Source organism: Rhinolophus sinicus, chromosome 4 (assembly GCF_057876585.1).
Source record: "Rhinolophus sinicus isolate RSI-liver-muscle chromosome 4, RSI-T2T, whole genome shotgun sequence".
Lineage (NCBI taxonomy): Eukaryota > Metazoa > Chordata > Mammalia > Chiroptera > Rhinolophidae > Rhinolophus > Rhinolophus sinicus.
In genome coordinates, this window is record NC_142504.1 from 10,294,647 (window position 1) to 10,319,416 (window position 24,770).

The 24,770-nt window shown below is 36.8% G+C and overlaps 1 protein-coding gene across 4 annotated transcripts in view; it reads right to left on the minus strand.

The window, feature by feature from the left end:
- Positions 1 to 24,770, minus strand: part of BBS9 (Bardet-Biedl syndrome 9) — a 359,579-nt gene that overhangs the window by 243,872 nt on the left and 90,937 nt on the right. For all 4 annotated transcript variants that reach the window (XM_088797660.1, XM_019757307.3, XM_019757306.3 and 1 more), the window contains 3 exons: positions 22,550 to 22,634; positions 15,876 to 16,059; positions 15,102 to 15,231 (listed from right to left, as the gene is read on the minus strand). In XM_088797660.1, the coding sequence (XP_088653786.1) occupies positions 15,102 to 15,231; positions 15,876 to 16,059; positions 22,550 to 22,634 (399 nt within the window). The remainder of the gene's footprint in view (positions 1 to 15,101; positions 15,232 to 15,875; positions 16,060 to 22,549; positions 22,635 to 24,770) is intronic.

Genomic DNA, 24,770 nt, shown 5'->3' on the forward strand with positions numbered 1-24,770 from the left:
TTGGTGCAAAAGTAATTTCAGTTTTTGCAATTATTTTTAACCTTTTATACCACAATTACTTTTGCACCAACCTAATACCAGATAAGATTTGATTTACTTACAAGTTTCAAGTTAACATTACAAAGAGGACTTAAAAGATGCCATAATTATTGATTATATTTTTCAACCTCATTTTTAGTCATTTTAATTAATACTCTGTTCTCTTGAAATTAAAAACAAAAACAAAACAAACAAACAAACAAACAAAAAAACGCACCATCATTCTCCCAAACCTGTTTTTGAAGCTGTAGGGAGCTGGTGACGGTTTCTATTAAACCTGATACATTAAACACTTCAAAAGATTTTAATAAGCTATTAATGTAGTTCCTTTTAGGATTTAAGATCCTAATGATGCAGTGATGCCAGCACACAGCAGGCAATAAATATCACTGTGTTTCCAGCATTTCCTTTCAGGTAACAATTGATGCTAATTTTAAGTCATCCAACTTTAGACTATACAGTAAGATTTAAACATTTAGAAACACTCTTTTTTATTTTGGCAACAACCCACATTTGCACTCAAAAGCTAGTTCTGGAATATAGGCCATATACTGGTGAAAAGGGTAAAAGAACTGAGTCCATCTGAAGTTCCAAAGTTCTTAGCAGCGTATAAACCTAATGGTACAGGGGGGAAAAAAAAAAAAAACCACCAAAAATCTTTCCTCATGTTTATATTCTCCAGTAAGCAACTTAGAAAATGTAAGCTTACAGATGATATAATACAGAATTGTACACCTGAATCTATGTAATTTTACTAACAATTGTCACCCCAATAAATTTAAAAAAAAAAAAAGAAAGAGCATGTATGGGGGGCGGACGGGTGGTTCAGTTGGTTAGAGCACGAGCTCTGGGCAACAGGGCTGCCGGTTGGATTCCCACATGGGCCAACGAGCTGCGCTGTCTGCAACTAGAATGAAGACCACGAGCTGCAGCACGTGCTGTCAACCACAAGGTTGCCAGTTTGACTCCCACATGGGATGGTGGCTGCACCCCCTGCACCTAAGATTGAACAACGGGGACTGGACGTGGAGCTGAGCTGTGCCCTCCACAACTAAGATTGAAAGGACAACAACTTGACTTGGAGCTGATGGGTCCTGGGAAAAAAAATACACTGTTCCCCAATAAAAGTCCTGGAAATACACACTGTTCCCCAGTAAAGTCCTCTTTCCCTCCCCCAATAAAATATTTAAAAAAAAAAAAAAAAAATGTAAGCTTTTTCCTCTGGTATATAAAGACATTTTTAAAAAAAAGACCACCTCACTCTATCTTTCAAACCAGAGTATTTGAAAGGAGGTATTTGAAAGGAGGAGAGAAGATGTGTGATAGCATGTATTTCCAAGACAGATGAAAGCGAATCACCACCCTGATACAAATGATCTCCAGGACCAAAGGGTAAAGGAGGCGCGTGCTTACCAAAAGGTAAACCTCACCATAGCTAGTGAAAATCCACACATTTTCCTGCTGGTTACACCTCTACTGAACGATTGACTCCCCTGACCACACCCCCACCCCATATCCACTCTCAGATTAACTCCCATATCTATTATGGGCTAGTGAATCAAATCCAAGCACAAAACACAAGGGCCCTTTTCCATATAGCCCAAGAGCTTCTTTTTTTTAAGAGATGTTCACAGTCTCAATGACAATATGGCTAAAGAAATTTCTCAGTGGAAATACATGGTAATAAATATTCTACCATTAAAACATTTAATTTATAAAACAGAAAAGTATAAAAACCCAACTAGCATTCTAAGTGCAACTCCTATCCTTGGCTATACAGTGCTTCTAATACCTCTGGCAAGCAAATTAAACAGATTTACTATGGAATGTAACGAAGTCAAACAATCTGGAACTGTAATTACTAATAAATTTGTCATGAGAATGGAGGATGCTGTGTTTTACATTATTATATAAAAAATACAATGACAATGAAAACATGAGACGAAGCAGAAGATTTTTAACTTTCATAAGGAAAGTTTTTCTAAGGGTATAACTCCAACTGACAAATAACAATAAAGACATGGCCTTTTAATTTACTTATGACTACAAGTCTTTTCCATATAAATAAAACCACCAAAGTATCCACACTGAAGTTTATAAAAGTAGCATACCAAATGACAGACTGCATGTCAACCATGGCTAAGCTGCATGGCTCTGAGGACATGACAAGCTCAATTCTTGCTCAATCAATAGAAAATCCAATCAATATAAAATCTAGAGATCGCCTCATTACAACCTTGAACCTCACACAATGGAAATATACACATGCAACTAATGATGACCATCAAAAATAATACAACTCATTTTACCCCAAAAATGCTTCAACAGAATTGATGTAAAAAAATTTGTCCAAATCATGGTTACCGAGTTGCCAACAACAAAAGGAAAAAATGTATATACCAAATATGATAAATTCTGTTTTTCCTTCCTTCCTCCACAACTCCTTCTATTAAGTTATAATCTACTGTGTTGCATTAGCAGGTCCACGAGGCCATAAACTGAAGCCCCCTTTTCCGGTAGAGGCTCTCTCACCCTATTTGGCATTGCTGGTTAAAATCCCAATTACAGTCTTATGCCACTTAACCCACAGTGTGTTTCTTTAAAACTGATTTATCACTACTCATACGGAAAAATATGTATTTTTTTATTTCCAACTAGAATAAAAGGAAAAACAAAATAAAAATACAAACAAAAGAAATGGAGAAAGGAGCTGAACTTCTCAGGAAAAATAATGGTGCAAACACTGAAATTCAGTAAATCTAAACACATTAAAATAAGCTAAATTAAGGTTAATTTAATTACAACGCTAAAAGCATCAGTTACAACCAAAAATGCAATTTTTAAAAATCACCAAAAGAATATAAATACTACATTATAATGGCAGGAGGGAAAGTTAGGAAAAAATTCATACTCTGTCAAGACCCATTATGTCAAAATTCATACAGGTATGCAAATTCTTTCATTAAACTACAATTTAACTATAATGAACACAAAAGCAGACCAGATATTAACTAGGAGGGAGGACAGTGGCATACCTAATTACTAACAACAGTAATATTTTCTGTGTAAAATCAAAAGCTCAGCCACCATTCAAGACGATGTCTTTCTAAAATGGTTGACATTTTATTTTTTTCAAAAATAACCAGTATACTGCTCAATCTCTAGCTTGAACAGATTATTTTTGGAAATTAAAAGGTAGTTAGAACTGGAAAAAAGGCAATTTCTCCAAAAGAATCCCTAAATTCAATACTACTCTGATCCAATTCTCAACTAGATTTTTCTCTGCAGTTTAATAATATGATCTTAAGGCTCTTCTGAAGTGTTCGACTCATTATGGCAACAGCCCTGAATGCAATCTCTCCGACAGCTAACTAAAATAGCCGTGCAGGAACTGAAAAAGACACAGACACAGGCACAAAATCATTGGGATAAGGGAGAAAGAGGGGAGGAGAGAGAGGAAAACAACCTCATAAATTGTAAATCTAGAACTTAAAAGAAAGTCACACTAATTATCAGGTAGATAAAGCCAAAAAGACAGCGTGAACTCATGCCATGCCCCAGCTTCATTTCACAGAGATCACCTGAACAAAGGTAGGAAGATGTTTCATTCTTCTTCCCTAACACTAACACCTGCCCAAACTGATTCAGAAGCCCAGGTTCTGCATGAATCATAAAACTATGCAGACACCTTTTGCTACTCAAATCTCACCTCTATCACTCTTGGCCCCTCCACACTACCTACATCCATACAGCAGTAACAAAGTCTGTAGTAAAGGACAGAAATTAATAGTAGCATGTTATATGCTCAGAGATAGAGTCCCAAAATAAACACTGTAACCATGTTTGAAGTAAGACGGAGCTGGCACAAGTGCATCATGGGAATTGTAGCCTGCCATGTACTAAACTGGTTAATATAACAAAGAGGCAAGAGGTAGGGGGCATGTGGGAGGGAGAAAGATATCATCTCAGTAGACTAAATGAATCTTCAAGTTACACATAGAAAAGAACAAAACCAATGCTGTGGAAGCTCAAATCAGTGATATAGAACACTCCCCTAGAAAATGGGGGTGGGGGGGAGAGGCGGAGAACAAAGAAATGAAAATTGTAAGGAAGAAGATAGTAGATATGGGGAACAGAAAATAAAAAGCCTATCAAAAGATATTAGTTCCCCTGAAGGATGAACTATGTCAAACAGAACTAAAGGGATAATCAAACATATAACACAAGGAAGCTTTCTTCCACAGCCAAACAAATGGTTAAAAAGATTAACTTCACTGCATTCCCAACTACAATCAAGGAAAACAGTATCACAAATATCTGGTGGCAAATGTTGCATTTACATAGAAAATGGAAAACATTCTACAAGCAACCAGACATAAAGAACTAGTTATAACAGAACAAAACTTAAGTTGTCTATAATTCTCTTCCCAGCAATAATGAACAGCAACTGACAAAGAAATGATTTCCAGTCAAAGATGGCATGGCAAAACTCCTCAAAACTCACCAAAAACAAAAAAGTACAACAATAACCACTACCACCACCACCACCACCACCACCACCACCACCACCAACACCACCACCACCACCAAACAGTAAATTGAACAAGGAAATGACTACAATTACAAATCAACAAACTTGAGGCACATCTTTTCCCACCGAACATTTTAAATTCTGGTCACAATAAGATAGGATGATCCCACGAGCTACAACAACCTCCTCAGACCTCAAGCAGAATAGAGAGTCAGGGTAAAGCTAATAAATTTATAACAATGATAGTGATTAAGAAAACTAAACTATTAGAGCAGAACTGATATTCAAAGGTACAATGGAAGAAAATTTTCTTGACATGAACAAAAACTCGAATCTTTCGAATCCCACCTAGCCCCAGAAAAAACTGATACAGAATAAATCAATTGTTAGACGATGTTAGTGAATTTACAGTCCTTTAAGGATTTAAAAAAAAAAAAAGTCAGATATGAGAATCAAAACAGAAAAGGTAGTTCACTCAATAAGACATTTAAAAAATTTAAGCCAACCTCTGATTTTTCCAGAGTAATTGTCAATACCAAATTAAATGTCCAAAATTTTGAAGGAACTTAAGGTGGCCTTCAAGTATAAAAGCAATAAATAATTATCAAGAAAGCAAGAAGACATAACGCTTTCCTGGACAACTACCAGATGATTAAATTCAACTAACCAAGAAGTGAATCAAGGTAATTCAGGAATAGTAAAAGAATTGCTGGTGAGCTTTGAGTCCATTTAGATACATGGATAGGTTGAAAGGGCTGTAAAAATTGTGATTACTAAAATGTATGTAAAGGTTTTAAGCTATGACAAAATAATAATAAGATACCAACAATATCAGAACTCGGCAAGAAGAAAGCAGAAAGCAGAAGTATGCTGCTTTCCTTATCTTTCATAACAGTCAGTGGACACTGCCCAAAATTGAAATGCAGCTTTAAAAAAACTACCAACTTTCTACTTTTTTCTATTCTTGGTTAAAAGGGTCTTTTTTTTTTTTTTTTTTTTAAATTGGGGAACAGTGTGTTTCTCCAGGGTCCATCAGCTCCAAGTCGTTTTCCTTCAATCTAGTTGTGGAGGGCGCAGGTCAGCTCCAAGTCCAGTTGCCGTTTTCAATCTTTAGTTGCAGGGGCGCAGCCCACCATCCCATGCAGGAATCAACCCAGCAACCTTGTTGTTGAGAGCTCACGCTCTAACCAACTGAGCCATCCAGGTGCCCCTTAAAAGGGTCTTTTAGAAACTAAAATATATTGTTGTGAATAAACATTTATGTAAAATTCATTTATTCCTTCCATTTCATATAGCTCTTTCTGTTAGAATATAATGAAACAAATTTATATTTAAAAACAAAATTCTGCTTTGTGAATTTTATTCTATGCCTAAATTTGCATATGTGTAGGAAAAAAGATATCTGGCTTGATGTTTACCAGGTGCTAGCAATTGTTAGTTACCCATGGCAATAACATTGAGGTTACTTTGGTAGAAGACTAGTTTTGTTATTTGTTTTCTTCCCTGCAAATAATGCTGGAATTTTAAATAGTGCGGTTTAATACTTTTTACAAAAATCACAAAGTTATTCTTTTTCACAAAAGTTACTTTTTAGGGGAAGCCTGATGACTCAGTTGGTTAGAGCGCAAGCTCTGAACAACAGGGTTGCTGGTTCAATTCCCACATGGGCCAGTGAGCTGCGCCATCCACAACTAGATTGAAGACAACAAGCTGGCTCTTAGCTTCTGGAGGGGCAGCCGGATGGCTCAGCTGGTTAGAGCGGGAGCTCTCAACAACAAGGTTGCCGGTTTGATTCCTGCATGGGATGGTGGGCTGCGCCCCCTGCAACTAAAGATTGAAAACGGCGACTGGACTTGGAGCTGAGCTGCGCCCTCCACAACTAGATTGAAAGACAATGACTTGGAGCTGATGGGCCCTGGAGAAACACACTGTTCCCCAATATTCCCCAGTAAAAAATTTTTTTAAAAAGTTATTTTTTAAAAAAATAAAGGAGCAATATCAATCAAGTTTTAGAGGAAAATACGACAATAGATTTTTACCATACAGTATAACACCCTATACCATTCCCAGAAACATTAAATCAGCCTATTGAGAGATGAAACAAAATAAGTTAAAAATTGTAATTCATGAAAAAAAATATTCACAATCTTCAATAGATACAGAAAAAAATACATAAAATTACTTTAGGTCTAGATAAAAAGTGATTACAAGTTTCAAGACATTCTTGAAAAAAGCGTTAGTATAACTTGACAATAATAATTTATAGCTAAAACTTTATGTTACTGTAGCAAAGAACAAATAGTAACAAAGTGTGTGGGGGTGTAGGGGTGTGCATGTGGGAGAATAAGCGTACACATACACCCATGTCTGAATGTGGTGGTGATGGAGGGAGTGGAAATAGGAAAGGAGAAAGATAAAAAGTATATCAAACACCTTACCCATCACAGAGAGAAAGATTCATTTTTGGATTATGGCAAAACTGAAAAGTAAACACTAACAGAAATAAAGAAAACAGATGTGTACGTGTGTGTACCATCCAATACATGGGAGAATGCAAGTAGAAAGAAACCCCAACTCAAGTACAAGAGATGGAAACCAAATGAAATAGTATAAACAGTAGAAAATACGGTACAAGTTGAAAAATTACCAACTATATCAATTATAACATCTGTAAATGGGTAAATTAAAGGACAGTGGTCTTCAAAATGGGTTGAAATAACCAATCAAATTCTGTTTACAAGAGGTACATCCAAAATAAAGTTACAGGTTAAAGCATAGACAACAACAACAACAAAAAACACAGACAACAGTATACCAATAATTAATAACAAAGTGAACTCAAAGCAAACAAAACAAGAAGCAAATAAAGAAACATTAAATGAGAACACAAAAAAGGGCACTTTATACTGATAAATTTTAAAAACTCACCAAAAAATAATATAACTATCATAAACATAAGCTGAAATACATAGAACTAGAATATATAAATTAAGCTGCTTAGATATTTAACAACAAAAAAAAGACAAAACAGTAGAATAATGCCAGACTAATATTCTACTCCTGAGCTACAAGAGATAAATAGAAGAGAATATCGGTAACAACGCAGAAGCTCTGCTTTCCTTTTGGCCAGAACCGCCATCTTCCAGTAATTCATCAAAATAACCAACCCAAAGAGAAAGAGGAGAGACACGCTCTCTATGTTCTTTAGGCCTTTTAGAAAACCAGGAGTTGTTCCTATGGCCACATACATGCGAATCTCCAAGAAAGGTGATATTGTAGACATCAAGAGAACGGGCACTGTTTTAAAAGGAGTGTCCCACAAATGTTACCCTGGCAAGACTGGAAGAGTCTACAGTGTTACCCAGGATGCCACTGGCAATGTTGTAAACAAACAAGTTAAAGGCAAGATTCTTGCCAACAGAATTAGTGTAGGTATTGAACTAGATTAAGCACTCTACCAGCCAAGATAGCTTCCTGAAGCACGTGAAGGAAAATGATCAGAAGAAGAAGGAGGCCAAAGAGAAAGGTACTTGGGCGCAACAGAGCCAGCTAGCCCCACCCAGAGAAGCACACTTTGTGAGAACCAATGGAAAGAGCCCGAGCTGCTGGAACCCATTCCCTGTGAACTCATGGCATGATAGGTGTAAAAAAGTAAATAAAAGACCTCTGGACTACTATGAAAAAAAAAAAAAGAAAAAGAAGAAGAATGCAGATCTGAAATGAGAATTTATGCTCTATCCTAATTCCAGGGATATTTACAAATTTTATGTGGACTAGGAAGCCACAAAGGAAATCCTTAAAATTATAACATAGCAAAAAGTACTTATGTAGGCCCACATTCTCTTTCTACAAAGCACAAGAAAAAAAGATGACAACAGCAAACAGTAAGCTAAAAAAGAAAGAAAAAGTCACTTTGAAATTAAAAAACTCTCCTAATAAATTTGTTTACAAAGAAATAATATCTTTCCATCTATGAGTCTCAATATCTTCCTATTTAAAAAAAAAACAAAAATGTTTTTCAACTATAAGCTCTTATAAGGTCTTTCTAGCTACCCCTCCCTCTAACGCACACAAACCACAATGACTTTTATGTATTTACTGAGCATATACCATGTGTTCAGCTTTCTGACTGATTACTCAGTATGATATGCAAAAGTAGAAAAGATCCCTACATTAAAGGAGTGTATGATCAAGTTGGGAAGCTAGGAAAATCAAACAGCAGTAAGCAACGTAATAGAAATATCATAGAAATTCAGAGGAGACCCGGCTAGGTAGGGAAGGCATATTTATGTGACTTGAGTTAGGATTCGAAGATAGAAGAAATTTGAAAATCCAGAGAAGAAATGGGGAAAACATTCTGGTTAAGAATACTGTATATGTCACCCCAATAAACTTTATTTCAAAAAAAAAAAAAAAGAATACTGTATCAATGAAGGCGAAACAATGAAATGTTAAACAGTGAGCGTTATAATAGGTTCCTATTGTGGATACAGCCTAGGAAGAAAAACACCGAAGTGCTAGACCAAATTGTTTATACTAAAAAATGAGCTCCAACCAGATTTTAAAGCACAATGGCTGTGGCTGCCAGCTAAAGTTTGGAAAGATTACCATCCCTTTGAACGTGCAAGCAAATACACTTCCACTTTAGGTATATTTCATATCTCTAGAGAGAATAATGTAACCGATAAATGATGAACTTTATTTGCCATTTGGGAAACTGACCACAGCACAGGTAAGACAGGTTGGCCAGGTTTCCATAGCCACTTGGAAATGGAAAACAGTAATAGCTAAGAATTTAAAGAACATTATCACATTCAGGCTCTTCTCATTCTGTAAACTGTCTGCTTACCTCACATCCCCATAGTCTAGCCCACAAAAATTAAAATAATTAAACTTAAAAGAACTCTATCTAATCAAGAATGCCATTTACCCTGAAAAGACAGAAGGAGACACAGACAGATTTAGAATAGGTTTATAATAAACAAGGTAGAGAGGTCTAGGACTGCCAAGTAGGTGGGAGTGGGAGGAAATAAAGCATCTTAGTTTCTGAGCAAAATGCTGTTATTAAGTATAATTGCATCAACTTGATCCAAATCCAATATTTCTTATTCACTGAAAAGAAACATATTAAAATAGCAGCAATTTCCTTTACAAATAAACACATTCAGCCAAGGAAGCGTCTACCAAAAAAGTTTAATCCTAAAGGTAATAAAAACCAGGAATGAAATTATTTCAGTGCTTCTAATTTCAAATAACAACTTCTAAATATAAATACGCTATAGCTGAGTAAGTAATAATCACTTTTAAAATTCTACCCAAAATTACAATGAAATTCTTTCAGTCTAATCCTATACTTTTACATTCAAGTATATAAAAATAAGAAAAATCTTCAATGAATAATTAAAAGTTATTGCTACATATTAACTTGGAAATCATTAATGGTGGTATTTGCACTTAATTGTTTATAATTATGATACTTAAAAAGCTATGAGAAATAGAAGTTCCACTCACAAGTACCTCAGGTTGGATGTGACAAGCAATTTTTGAGTATAAGCATCTTGATCCATACTACATGGAAATTTGGTTTTTTTACTCATAATAATTTCAGTTCCTATTGGACCCATGACTTGTAAGTTGCATTTGGACCACAAACTATGAATTAACCATAAATATCTGCTGAGAAGCCCTGTCTCTGAGCCTCTCTGTGTACAGTGACTCTTGTAATAGGCACATCCCTTATAAATAATATATGTGTAAAATAAGAATTTCAACTAAATGGTCTCAGTAAAATCTTTCTATCCATCTCTATCCCATGTGCCAGACAAAAACGAAAACCACAATGAGTTTTTAGTGTTTAAAGGTATTGGCTCCTGAAAGGCACGGAGACTATAAGCCAAGACGGGTTGCATACCGAGCATGGATCTGTCTTCTTGCACCTGAGCTGTCACTTGAGGGGCCAAAGAGAACAGCTCTTAGATGGATATATGGACTGCTGCAAGAATTACTCTCCAGAAGAGAAATACTTGACATTGCCGTGCTGGCAAGGTGTTTTTCCTGTTCTAAATCCTTCTAAGTAAATCTGATGTAAAATGTCTGGTGAGTCTGAGTATTTGGTTGAACTTCAAAGACCATTTGGTGGATACTACAAAGACCAACCTCAAAATTTTAAATTTTCCTTCAACTACAAAATAACTATAATTTGTGTTATGTGCATAGCAATTATAATTATATGATGATATTTTCTCATAAAACATGAGAAAGCACCTTCTTTTTAAAATATTCAATGTTTTCAAAACATTTCCATTTTCCCAATATTCAAATTTCAGATTAACCAGTAACGCAAATATGAATGCCCTTAATTGAGCTTCAACCATTACACAGTCATGCATCAATGAATGACAGGGATACATTCTGAGAAATGTGTCCCTAGCTGATTCCATCATGTGCATAGAGTGCACTTACACAAACCTATAAGGTACAGCCTCCTACACACCTAGGCTGTGTGGTGCAGCTGTGGCTCCTGGGCTACAAACCTGTACAGCATGTTACTGCACTGAATACTGCAGGCAATTGTACACAATGGTACTTGTATATCTAAACATAGAAAACGTACAGTAAAAACACAGTATAAAAGATAAAAAATGGAACACATGTATAGAATATTTAGCATGAATGGAGCTTGCAGGACCGGAAGTGGCTCGGGCGAGTCAGTAAGTGAGGGTGAGTGAGTGTGATGGCCCAGGACACGGCTGTAACTACTGTAGACTTTATAACACTGGACACTTAGGTTACACTAAATTGATTTTAAAATATTTTTCTTTATTCAATAATAAATTCACCTTAGCTTACTGTAACTTTTTCACTTTAAATTTTTTTATTTTTTTAAACTTTTCAACCCTTTTGTAATAACACTGAGCTTAAAACAGAAATACTTTGTACAGCTGTACAAAAATTTTTTTCTATAAGCATTTTTCTATTTTAATTTTTTTTTTTTTTTTTTTTTTACTTTTTAAACTTTTTTGTTAAAAACTAAGACACAAACACACACAAGACTCGGCCTGCACAGGGCCAAGACCATCAGTGTCCCTGTCATCCACCTCCTCTCCTTGACCCACTGGAAGGTCGTCAGGGGCAATGACAGGCATGGAGCTGTCATCACCTATGATCACACTGCCTTCTTCTAGAACACCTCCTGAAGGACCTGCCTGAGGCTCTTCCTGAGAAGGTTTCACTCTTTTCAGAAATATGTCCACAATGGTTTGCTTGATTTGTTTCTTATTTCCATCATAGATTTCCTTGTAAGCAAATCATACATCATCAACATTCCTCTCTATTAATGAAAACGTTTCAGTGTTGGGGTCCATGTTTGCAAACTTTATAAGGAGCTTGTCAAGGTCTGCAAAAGCTTTTGTTAAACCTTTCTCGGTGAATCTTTTTGGAGGTTCTTCTTTTTCTTCTCCTGCAGTTTCCTTTTCTCTTGTCTCTTCTTCAGCTATGTGTTCCTGTTGCAGTTCAAACAACTCCTCATGAGTCAATTCCTCAGGAACCACCTCGAGGAGTTCCTCAATGCCATCTTCATCCAGTCCCAGGTTCAAGTTGTTTGCCAACTCAACCAAAGCCTTGTCAATTTTGGCAACCTCCTCATCCTTGGCAAATCTTTCGTTGTCATGGACGAACCTCTTCAGTGTCTTCTTCCAGATGCCCTTCACACACTTGGTGACATCACCCCAAGCACAAGCAAAGTTCTTGATGCAGCCACAGATGTTTAATCCTGCCAGAATTTCATCAGCATCTTCTCAGTTTTTTCCTCAGTTATAAAAATAGCCAGGGCACAGGTCCTCATCAGGTAGCAGGCCTTAAAAGCAGTTATAACTCCTTGATGCATTGGTTGGATCAAAGAGGTGATATTTGGAGGGAGAAACACAACTTTTATACTGGAATGAAGATCACCAATAAAAGGAGGGTGTCTGGGAGCATTATCAACAATAAACAAAATCTTCAAAGGTATTTAATTCTCCAAGCAGTACTCCTGCATTCTGCTGGCACAGCAGTTCAAGAGGGCATCTTGAAAGAGGAGTGGTGTCATCTAGGTATGTCTTCTTATTGCTCCTGAAGTACACTGGCACTGTGTGCTTATTCATGTTTGAAAGCCCTAGGGTTCTTGCTGGGCCAGATGACAACATCACCCCCCAAACAAGACTAGTCTCCTGTCCTTGAAAGCCTTGAAACCTGACACTGACATGCCCTCCTTACGGATGAAAGTGCTTTCAGAGTAGGGTGGTTTCACCCATACTGAATATTTGCTCTGGTAATTTTCCTTCATAGTCAGCTTATCTAGAGTTTCCAAAAGTTCTTCAGTTGCCTTCACATCAACACTCACACACTTACCACTCACTTTCACATTATGTAATGAATAACGATTCTCGGATTGTTTAAACCACCCAGAGATAGCAGGAAATGGAACAGTGTAGTCGAGTCCAGCCTTTTCTTTCAATGTCACAGGCAAACTTTTAGCTCTGGCCATATCGCCATGATGTTGACACAGATATGGTTCTGTGTCTGGTCTTCAAACCAGGTCATTTGAAGGGTCTCCATGTCGACTATAGGCCCTTCTCGAATTTTCATTAGTTTCGTTGCCTCCAGTGAAGCAGATCTGTGAACAGCTTCTATAACTTTGGTCTTATTCTTCAAGGTCACGGCCATGGTGGAATGGGACATGCCTGACTGACAAGCAATACCCATCACTGATTTTCCACCTTTGTGGTCCTTAATCACTTTTAATTTCATTTTGAGGTCAATCACTAGAGACGGGCTTTTACTGAAAACATTAGCAGTGCATTTTGTATGCTTAAGGGTCCATGATGAACAACATAACACAAGATAAAATCAAGCACAAGAGAAAATGATGCAATTGAGAGACTCTGTAAACACGAGATATATGAGGCTGCTGCCATCGTAAGAGGGCATATTGTTTTACAGCACTTTTTTTAATAAATAGAAAGAGTACATTCTAAAATAACAATAAAGGGGCCAGCCCGGTGGCTCAGGCGGTTAGAGCGCCATGCTCCTAACTCTAAAGGCTGCCGGTTGGATTCCCACATGGGCCAGTGAGCTGCGCCCTCTACAGCTAAGATTGTGAACAATGGCTCTCCCTGGAGCTGGGCTGCCGTGAGCAACCAGAGGTCGGTGTGAGCTGCTGTGGGCTGCTGTGTGCTGCCGTGAGTGGCCAGTGGCCAGCATGAGTGGCCGGCAGCCAGCATGGCTGGCAGCCATTGTGAGTGGTCAGCCGGCAGCCAGTGCTGAGCTGCTGTGAGTGGCCGACCAACGACTGGCGACAGAGCCGGGGGAGCGCAAGTCTCATAACACCAGCATGGGCCAGGGAGCTGTGTCCTACACAACTAGACTGAGAAACAACAGCTTGAACCGGAGTCAGGGTGGAGGGGGGAAGGGGCCGGGAAAAGGGGGGAAAAAACAATAAAAAGTGTAGCATAGTAAACACACAAACCGGTAACATAGTCGTTTATTATCATTAGCAAATATCCTGTACTGCACATAATTGTATGTGCTATACTTATGCACCTGGCAGCCCGGTAGGTTTGTTTCCATCAGCATCACCACAAGCACACGCGAGCACTGCAGTGAGCTACAATGTTGTGACAGCTACAACGGCACGAGGCTATACAAACTTTTCAGCTGCATTATAATCTTATGGGTCCACCATCATTGACCAAAATGTCATTATGAGGTATATAATATCAACCTCTTAATTGAGGGGGGTATTAGTCCTACTGATCAGATACTATACATATCATTGAAGAATTCTACATATGGTTTGTAAATGTGCAATACAATAATATAATAAGATCTGAATCGATCTGGAAACCTATGAAGCTTTATAAAAAGTGTGCTTCCATACATTTACCAAGATTTTCAACGCCTAACATAACCTGAGATCTTGCCTTTTGGAGTGACAACCTAGAAAAATTACACACTTAGAGATCTCATTTCTCTCATTTATGATAAATTTTGTAAATTTAATGTTAAGATACAGATCTTGTCTTTCATTTTAAATGCAAAATGGCCTCATTTAAAATCTAAATTGTCTAAAACACATAATCACTAGAAATTCTGCACCACTTGACATAATAAGGTCTGAAACAAATTTTGAAGTAAAATATTCTCACAGTCTAACAGTAAGTGATTTTCAAATGGGACCCATCAAATGCGTTAAGAAATCCTTTTCTATTTTAAAGAAAATAATCTGTTGAACAAATTATTTTCTTGAAATTTTTAATATACAAAGGCTATCTCACTAGAGATACTAACTAAAAATGATTAATGGTTCTAATTAAGGCTTTTTTATCTCCTTCTTTTCCAATAAGTTATATGTTAAATTATTTCTGTTGTTGACATCACTCACACTACAGTATCACTTGTCATTTTTTAGTAAAATCACTTGCCATTGTTTTATAGAACTTCTAGAGAATTCCCTAAGATCCTCTAAAAAAATGTATTAAATTAAATCACTTACTGTAAACAGCCCACTCTTACTGCTACAGGAATGTGGGGCAGTTGAGTGGCCCACTTCAGTGTCACATCCTGATAAATATGCAACATGTTATTATGGTTTCCAATCAAAGTATTTATTGTTCCTTCAGAAACTGTAGGTTGAAGATAGAAAAAGATGATAATAAGAAAAGAGTCATTTGCAATAGAATATTATGTCCCTTTTAGGAGATTTATGATACAAACTAATTATAATATCTTGATGTTAACGCATAAAGATTTTAAGTAATAAAACATTATTTTTCAACTTCAAGCTACCAATATCAAAAATTTAAAAATTATAGACTTGGAAACTCTAACCAGATAGTGGCCAACATTTTTTCATTTCATCTAGAAAGCATGAATTTCATTAATATTTAACATAGTTAAGCAATTGATTTACTGGGCATTCACTACAGATAAGTCATTCTATTAGACATTACTATGCTCCATTCTGCTTATAAAAGAGTCTGATGTTCTCTTGGAAGCATCTTGAAAGCCACATTTTGGAAAGTATTAATGTATGCCTGAAGCCAGTTCTATAAGCCATTTTGTACAAGGTAAAATGACTGACCAACCCAAAGGTGTGCTTTATATCAAACTTCTATTCAAACTTTAAAAGTTAAAATTTCCATTACACATTCAGTATAAAACTATTTTCCTAGATGTTTAAAACGTATGTGTATGAGTTTGGCTTTTTCTGATGTATATAACATAGCCTTGACACATGGAAAAGATAAAAGAAAATCTTTCTACACACCTGAGCAGTATGGGAGAAAACAACTTGGGCTACAATCAAGTTTCTTCATGAATCGAATTTGTCCATTATCCTTTAGGCAAAAAAAGTTTCTTTCACCAAGAACAAAAACAGAACATGCCGACTGATTGAAAGAGACAATACATATATCAAGGGCTTGCTCTCCAATATTTAGAGTCCAGTCTACCTGCAAAAGAAAACCTAAAATCAATTCAGTTCCTAAAAACAGAACATTTCAGTTACTTTCATAGCAACACAAGAAACTCCTTTACAACAAAGCAGACATAAGGACTGGCTAATCTTCATTCACTTTTTTATTTTTGCTATGAGCATATTTGATATTTTGTAGACCCTAGTAGTTTTTACCCCATCTTTTACCAGATGATATTAGCTATTCAGTGCTTCCAAAATACTCATATAAATTTAACCAACGGTGTGAAAGATCTGTACATTGAAAACTATAAAACATTATGAAAGAAATCGAAGAACACAAATAAATGGAAAGACATGTTGTGTTCATGGATTAGATGAATTAATATTATTAAAATGTCCATACCACCCAAAGTGATCTACAGGTTCAAATCCCTATCAAAATTCCAATGACATTTTTTACAGAAATAGAAAAAAAATCTTAAAATTCAGACAGAACCACAAAAGGCTACACATAGCCAAAGGCATCTTGAGAAAAAAAAAAAAGCTGAAGGCACGATACTACCTGATTTCAAAATTATTACAAAGAAATGCTAATCAAAGCAGCACAATACTGGCATAAAAAACTGACATCTAGACCAATGGAAGAGAATAGAGAGCCCAGAAACAAATCAATACATTTATAGTCAATTGATCTTCCACAAAAGTATCGAGAATACACAATGGGCAAAGGACAGTCTCATCAATAAATGGTTTTGGGAAAACTTGATATCCACATACAGAGGAATGAAACTGAACCCCTATCTCGCACCACATGCAAAAGTCAGCTCAAAATGGATAAAAGACTTAAACATAAGAACTGAAACTGTAAAACTATTAGAAGAAAACATAGGGGAAATCTTTCTGACATTGGTCTGGGAGATTATTTTTTGGATATGACCCCCAAAGCATAAGCAACAAAAGTAAAAACTAGGGATTGCATCAAACTGAAAAGTTCCTGCACAGCGAAGGAAACAATCAATAGAGAGAAGAAACAATTCATGGAATGGGAGAAGATGTTTGCAAACCATGTATCTAATAAGTGGTTAATATCCAAAAATACATAAGGAAGTGAGACATCACGATAGCAAGAAAACAAATAACCTGATTTTAAAAGGATTCAACACCAAGAAATCATTGGATTACTATTTAGTTCAAGTGTAGCCTACCGATAGGGAAAGATCCCAAGGGACACAAGACATGAATGGCAGCGCCGTGGCAGTTCCATTTCTCATTACCTATCAGTAGGCTGGCATTCTAGCATTGTACATCAGTGTCTGTAACTTGGGGTGACGTGTCCCTGACTTGGAGAGAGAACAGGCAAATCAGGTTTCCGAGGCTGCAGGCCTCAGACAGATCTAGCCACTAAATACTTTCCATTCACTACTTACTGAGTGCCACTCTCTGTGACCTCCCCCTTAGGAAAATACACAACACTCTAAATTAATAAGTCTCAAAAAACACAGAGGTTTACTAAAACAATAATTTTAAAATTCTTCCACTTCCAGCCAAGATGGAGTAATAGGAAAAAAGTTACCATCCCACCTAAAATAACCATAGCATGGACAAAATATTCGAAACAACAGTTTGCAAGCCACTGGAGATTAGACAACAAAGGACAGCAATCCCATAATGACAGAAAACAAATGAGGTGACTGATAGGATTGCTCCAGCCCCGAGAGAGATCTTGGGCCATGGAACATGGAGGGAGAACTGAGGTGAAGCCCAGCAAACTCCCTGCCCATTGAGAAGACGGGCAATGAAAGTTCAGAGAAAACAAGGCAGCTCAAGTTCGCAAGAAGTGTGCCCAAGAGGAGACAGAATCCTCTCAAATATTCAGCTGCTTGTCAGCACATTTATGTCAAGAAACTACCCAAGGCCAGAGGAATAACCACCGGAAAGGATTAGAGGGCCTAGAGTACTGCCTGTGCCCACCAGCCAGACCGGGACACCTCATACTACAAAGGGATCTCGGTAAGAGCACTTAAAAGGGTCTTGCCTCGGGAGTGGGGAATAAGTAGTCCCGAATGAGCACTGCCCTGGCCCCACCTAAGGAGACTGAAAAGCAAGACTCAAAAGGATCAAAGTGCTTCCAACTAACTTAACTGTGTCCCAGGCCTAAGCTGAATAACAGTTAGAAGAGCACAAAAATATCTAGCAACCAGTAAAGTAAAATTGACCGTATCTAGCATCTAATAAAAAATCACCAGGCATGTGAAGAAACAGGAAAATGTGATCCACATTGAGGAGGTAAACAAATCAACTGAAAATTCACTCAAAACTGATACAGATGGGCCAGCCCAGTGACTCAGGCAGTTAGAGCTCCATGCTCCTAACTCCAAAGGCTGCCGGTTCGATTCCCACATGGGCCAGTGGGCTCTCAACCACAAGGTTGCCGGTTCAACTCCTCGAGTCCCGCAAGGGATGGTGGGCTGCGCCCCCTGCAACTAAGATTGAACACGGCACCTAGAGCTGAGCTGTCGCTGAGCTCCCAGGTGGCTCAGTTGGTTGGAGAGCGTCCTCTCAACCACAAGGTTCAACTCCTAGAAGGGATGGTGGGCTGCGCCCCCTGCGACTAACAACGGCAACTGGACCTGGAGCTCAGCTGCACCCTCCACAACTAAGATTGAAAGGACAACAACTTGACTTGGGGGAAAAAAAATGTCCTGGAAGTACACACTATTCCCCAATAAAGTCCTGTTCCCCTTCCCCAATAAAAAATCTTTAAAAGAAAAGAAAAAGAAAGGACAACAACTTGACTTGGATAAAAGTCTTGGAAGTACACACTGTTCCCCAATAAACTCTTATAAAAAAATAAAAATTAAAAATAAAAAATAAAACTGATACAGATGTTAGAATTAGAAAACAAGGAGATTGAAACAATTATACCTGTATTCTATATTTTCAAAAAGTGAAGTAGAGGCATAGAAGATATTTTTAAAAAAATAGTTCAACTTGAACTTGCAGAGATGACAAGCAACCAGATGGGAATGAATACCAGATTAGACACTGTAAAAAAAATAGTAGTGACCTTAAGAATATAGCAGTAGAAATTATCCAAAATGAAAGAGAGAAAAAAAAAAGGACTTTCATAAAATAAAATCAGTGAGCTTTGGGACAACTTCAAGTAGCCTAAATGTATCTATAATTAGTCTCCCAAGAACAGGATAAAAATGGAGGACAAAAAAAATATTGAATAACTAACAGCTAAAACTTTTCCAAATTTCATAAAAACTATAAATTCACAGATGCAAAAACTCAACAAATCCTAAGCCCCCCAAAAAGGAAAGAAAACTACACAAAGCACATCATAATCTAATTGCTCAGCAAGAGATAAAAGAAAATGTGAAAAACAGCTAGAGTAAAAAGACACAAAAGAACAAAGATAAGATGACAGCAGATTTCTCATGGAAAACAACGCAAGTAAGAAGACAGTGGAGCAAACTCTTAAAATACTGGGGTGCAAAAATCTGTGAAACTAAAATTTCATACCTAAAGAATATATTTTCAAACACAAGGCAAAAATACTTTCTTGGACATACAAAAACTGAAAGAATTCATCACCAGTGAACTCACACTGAAAGAAATGTGAAAGAAGTCCTTCAAAAGGAAGGAAAATGACATTAGATGGAAATTTGAAGCTACATAAATTAATGAAGAGTACCAGAAACGTTGTAACTACATGGGTAAATATATGAGGATTTTCTTATCATTTAAATCTTATTAAAATATATTGACTATTTAAACAAAACTAATAATGTAATATGGAGTTTATGTAAAATATGTAAAATTAAAATATATGACAATAGCACAAAGGTTGGAAGGTGAGAAGCAGAAGTATAGATCTCATACTATATATGAAGCAGTATAATATTACCTGAAAGTAGACGGTGGTAAGTTAAAGATATACGAGGCATGATCAAACAATATGGTGAATGTTTAAATTTTTAAAAAATTATTGCAGTAAAAGACACATTGCTATTAGTCCCCCTCAAAATACTCCCCCTCACTTCGAACACACTTATTGCATCATTCTTGCCACTTTCTGAAGCAGTTCTGGAAGTCCTCTTTTGTGTCTTTAGTTGCGCTGTTGTGGCTGCCTCAATGTCCTGAATCATTTTGACTTTGGGAAAGAGCCAGAAGTCGCACGGTGCCAAATCCAGTGAATAAGGTGGATGAGGACTCACCGTAATGTTTTTATTTGACGGAAATTACCATGTACCACAAGCAATGTGTGACACGGAGCATTGTCGTGGTGGTGACATGAGGATGATTTATGGCACACTTTAAAACACACACCTTCTCTCGCACCTGGCTGACTGCACCCAAAAAGTTGAAACTTGTCACACACTGTTACTAAGGTTCGACGTGCTGCTTCCCCTCATGCAGATCCCTGCCTTTCTGTTGGATGGCGCTCAGCAGCAGCATTCATTATATTTGGTGATCACAATGGAAAGGCTCCGTGTCACACAGCATTTCTTGTACAGCAATTTCTGTCAAATAAAAACATTATGGTGTGTCCTCATCCACCTTATTCAGTGGATCTGGCACTGTGTGACTTCTGGCTCTTCGCCAAAGTCAAAATGACCACGAAAGGTAAATGTTTTGAATCAATTCAGGACATGGAGGCAGCCATGACAGCACAACTAAAGACACTCACGAAAGAGGACTTCCAGAACTGCTTCAGAAAGTGGCAAGAATGAAGGGATAAGTGTGTTCAAAGTGAAGGGGAGTATTTTGAGAGGGATTAATGGCAATGTGTCTTTTACTGTAACAATTTTTTTATTTAAATATTCACCGTATTGTTTTATCACACCTTGTATATTATAAACTCTGAAGCACCCACTAAAATAATAAAAGTTATGGTTAATAAGCCAAAAAAGATAAAATGAAATCATAAAAAAGTACTGAAAAACTCCAAAAGAAAACAGAAAAACAGGGGAAAGAACAATGGGACAAACAGAAATCCAAAATGACCAAATGACAGACTTAAATCTATCCAATATTAACTGCCTTCCCACAACTACTTTATTAAAAGCATTCCACTGGGTCAATTCTGTCCCTTTGCAATAGAGTTAATAATATCCGATGGCGTCACAGTCCTGCCAAGTGACTGTGGAGTAATGAAAGGAAGGTTTACTACTATTTCTTACTCTATTCATTAACTGAGAACAGAAAAGTCACTCAACTATAATTGCCTTCAGAATACATCCTTAATGTAAGTCGCAGTGCAGTATCAATAAATACCTGTGAATAAATGAGTGAAGGATATTCCAGATGGAAAAAAAAAAAAAAAAAAACATATGCAGAAATCTAGAATCAAGAAGAGCCATGAAATATTTGGAACAATGAGAAGCCCAAGTGGCTGGAGTGCAGAACATGAGGGATAATGGAGGAAGATTACTACTGAGGAGGAAGCCAATGGCAATTTGATCATATTACCATTGTCATCCTCACCATCCAGACATTCTACTAAGTGCTTTATATATATTTCTAACGGCGACATTGTAAAATAGCTATTATCACCATTTTGCAACTGAGACTGGGAAAGGTCAACACATTTCCTCAAAATAAGAAGTACTGCTGTAGAGATTTGACTCCAAAGTCTATGCTTTAAGCATTATTACTGCGGCACCTCCAAATTCTGTGCAAAGATGTGTCTAATTCGTGTATGTTGTGCTCTCTCTTTTATTACTACCATGAACTATTATGGAGAAAATGTTTTCATCGCATTCTTGACTCTTTCCAAGTTCGTCTTCCTTTCTACCATCTCTCTTAACTTCTGTATCCTAATACAGAAAATCAGTCTTCTCTGGTAGTCTTATTTCCTCGGCATTCTAAACTCCGCATTATTTCTCCATGCATACTGCACGTGCCCTTCTCAGATTCACTTTACTGTTTCCATCCTAATTTTCAGTTCCTTCTATTTTTCGCCTTCCTGTCTGTGAAGGGTCTCAGGATAAGGAAGGGTTCACAATCATCCTCTAGTCCCTTATTTCCATTAAACTGAGAAGTTATCCTTTACAACTTTTCTTCAAACTATTTTTCAAGTTATCAAACTTCCACCTTTGTCTTTGAGCTAATTTTATTTTTGTGGGCTGTGCGTTTTTATCTTTTACTTATATATTTAGTCACATGCCTACTAGCAACAACTTTTTTTACCTGCTAAAGGGGTTTTCTTTTTAATTTTTCTCTTTTTGTTTTTTAGTTTATAGTCACTTCAATGAAAAGTGACCCCATCTGGACATGTGTAATTCTAGGGAAGCAACCCTGTAATCTGGTATATTATGACCATGAGCAAGAAGGTATCTTTATTGCCGGAGAATAGTCAACAAAATGCTTTGATCATTGACATAATCATAACACAGCAAGGGAAATGACTGAAACATTTTGTAAAAATTTTTTCCCAGGAATTCTTATTCTGAACAAACATCTATGATTAAAAATAACATTACTGAAAATTGTACATATTAAAGAGAAGTCCTTACAACTAGTCTTTTTCCAGAACCAAGTTTCTGCTGTTCTGTCTCCTGTCTTTTATCTGCATCCGTTGCAAAAGCAAGTACTTGGTACCTGTTTGAAAGATATAAAATTATAAATGACTTATAGATAAAAAGTGTAAATTATTTTAAACTTAAAAAGCATATAATCTCAATAAAGCAGAAAAAGATTAAATAAATAAAAGCACATAATCTTTAAACCTTATGAATCACTTTTACCTTGGTTTTAAAAACTATAGAATTAAAGACTGAATTCTTACTAAATGATACTGTGACATAAAACTAACTGAAAGTGTCATAATCCAGAAATTATAACCACATGTCCAAAAATTCAATATTGGGGAAATAGTTCTGACAACTACCAAAGCATTTCCATTAGAATTTTATGTGACAAATAACAATACTAAGAAAGATGTAGCACCAAAACACTAAATTTTTTTAAAATGTAAATCATGCACAGCAGCTAAATTAGCATAAATTATTAATACATCATCTATGGAACCCAGAAGACCTGAGTTTAATCGCCAGCTAAACGACTTACTAGTTGAGTGAGTTTTAGCAAATTAAACACTCTGTGTCTTATCTTCCCCACGTATAAAATGGGAATAATAATCTCTAACTCAGGCATTGTTAAAAGAATTAAAAAATAATGTAGTGCCTAGTACAATGTCTGGTATATATGACGTGCTCAATTATTCATTGATAGATTAACAAATAGACAGATACAGATTTATATAAAGTGAGATCAATCATCTAGTAGTTTATATGGCATAAAATGAGTTCTCAGTAATGGACATTATGACTTTCTATTCGTATTTTACAGCTTTCATGTCAATAGTTAACATTTAGCTCAAATCATTCTTTAAAATAATGTATAAATATCATTCAATCTAGAAATTATTAATTTAGGCAAGAAAGTTTAAATTTTTGGGGGAACGTACGGGGGGATGGTGGATGGGGGAGGGGGGTTCACACAGTGTGAGGGATGTAAATGATAAATGTCTAAGTTTTGCAAAAAAAAAAAAAAAAGAAAGTTTAAATTTGCTGGTTTCCCATTACTTAATGGCATATTAGAGCAATAATCCTACTCCAAATGAAGAAACGTCAGGCTCGTAGAATCCTTTCCCTCCCATTGAATCAAAACTCCTTGCATTGCTCTTCCATAGCTAAGATGAGAATTAGTAAATGATATATTCAGACACCTCAGATTGTGTAAGAGAAAGATGTCTCAGAGTGTGAACATCCAGGAGCTGAATGAATAAAGGCAATGTGGGATATCTACATAAGCACTGAAACAAACATACACAGGTATTCAAATGTCATGTACCAACTCTTATCTCAATACCATCCTATCTCAATCAGGACTACTTCATTTGGAAAAAGCCCCCACTTTCAGCTGGATGCAGAATGACTATGAATTAAGACAGATTTTGCAAAGCATTCATAAAATCAGTCTTACAGTTAATATGAAAGCTTAATGTATATGAATTTAATTCATTCAATAAACATACAGTAGGGATCTAATGCAAACTCTGACAATGAAAAAAAAACTGCTACGTGGTCTCTATCCATCAGGACCTCCCAAAGTAGATGTAGAGATTCACACACAAACAAATAAGGATAACACAGAGCGCCCTGTGCTAACAGAAGGTACGCACATCGTACCAAGGGAGCATGATGGCAGAAACAAAAATAGGAGTGGAGGAAATATATTTGTTCTTGGTATAGGTTCAAGAGGAGAAAGCTAGATTGCAAAGAACGAGTGAAAACTCATCATGCTGGTGCAGAGATAAAAGGCATATGGCAGAGCAAGCAGCACATGCGAAGGCATGCAGCAGTAAAAGAGACATGAAAGGGCAGGAGGGCATTTGGAGAGACGCATGGCGGGGAGGACTGGGAAATGAGACAAAGAAGGTAGGAGGTGAAGATCTCAGCCTTGTAAAAACCATGCTAAAAAATTCCCTAGGCAACTGCAGCAAATGTCTCCATATCAACGAAGACTGACCATCAAAGTCCCCAAGTCTCCAAAAGTGCCAACTAATTAAACCTCACATTGCAAACTCCAAAAGGTTTGTTTTCCTCTTCCCGGTTCATAGTAACAGAAGTAGTGTGCTCTGGTGACTAGAACTTCAGCCCAGAGCTTGGTCCTACTATGGATCTAACCTCAGGCAATTAATTACATAGGTGGTTAATTTTCTGTAGACAAACC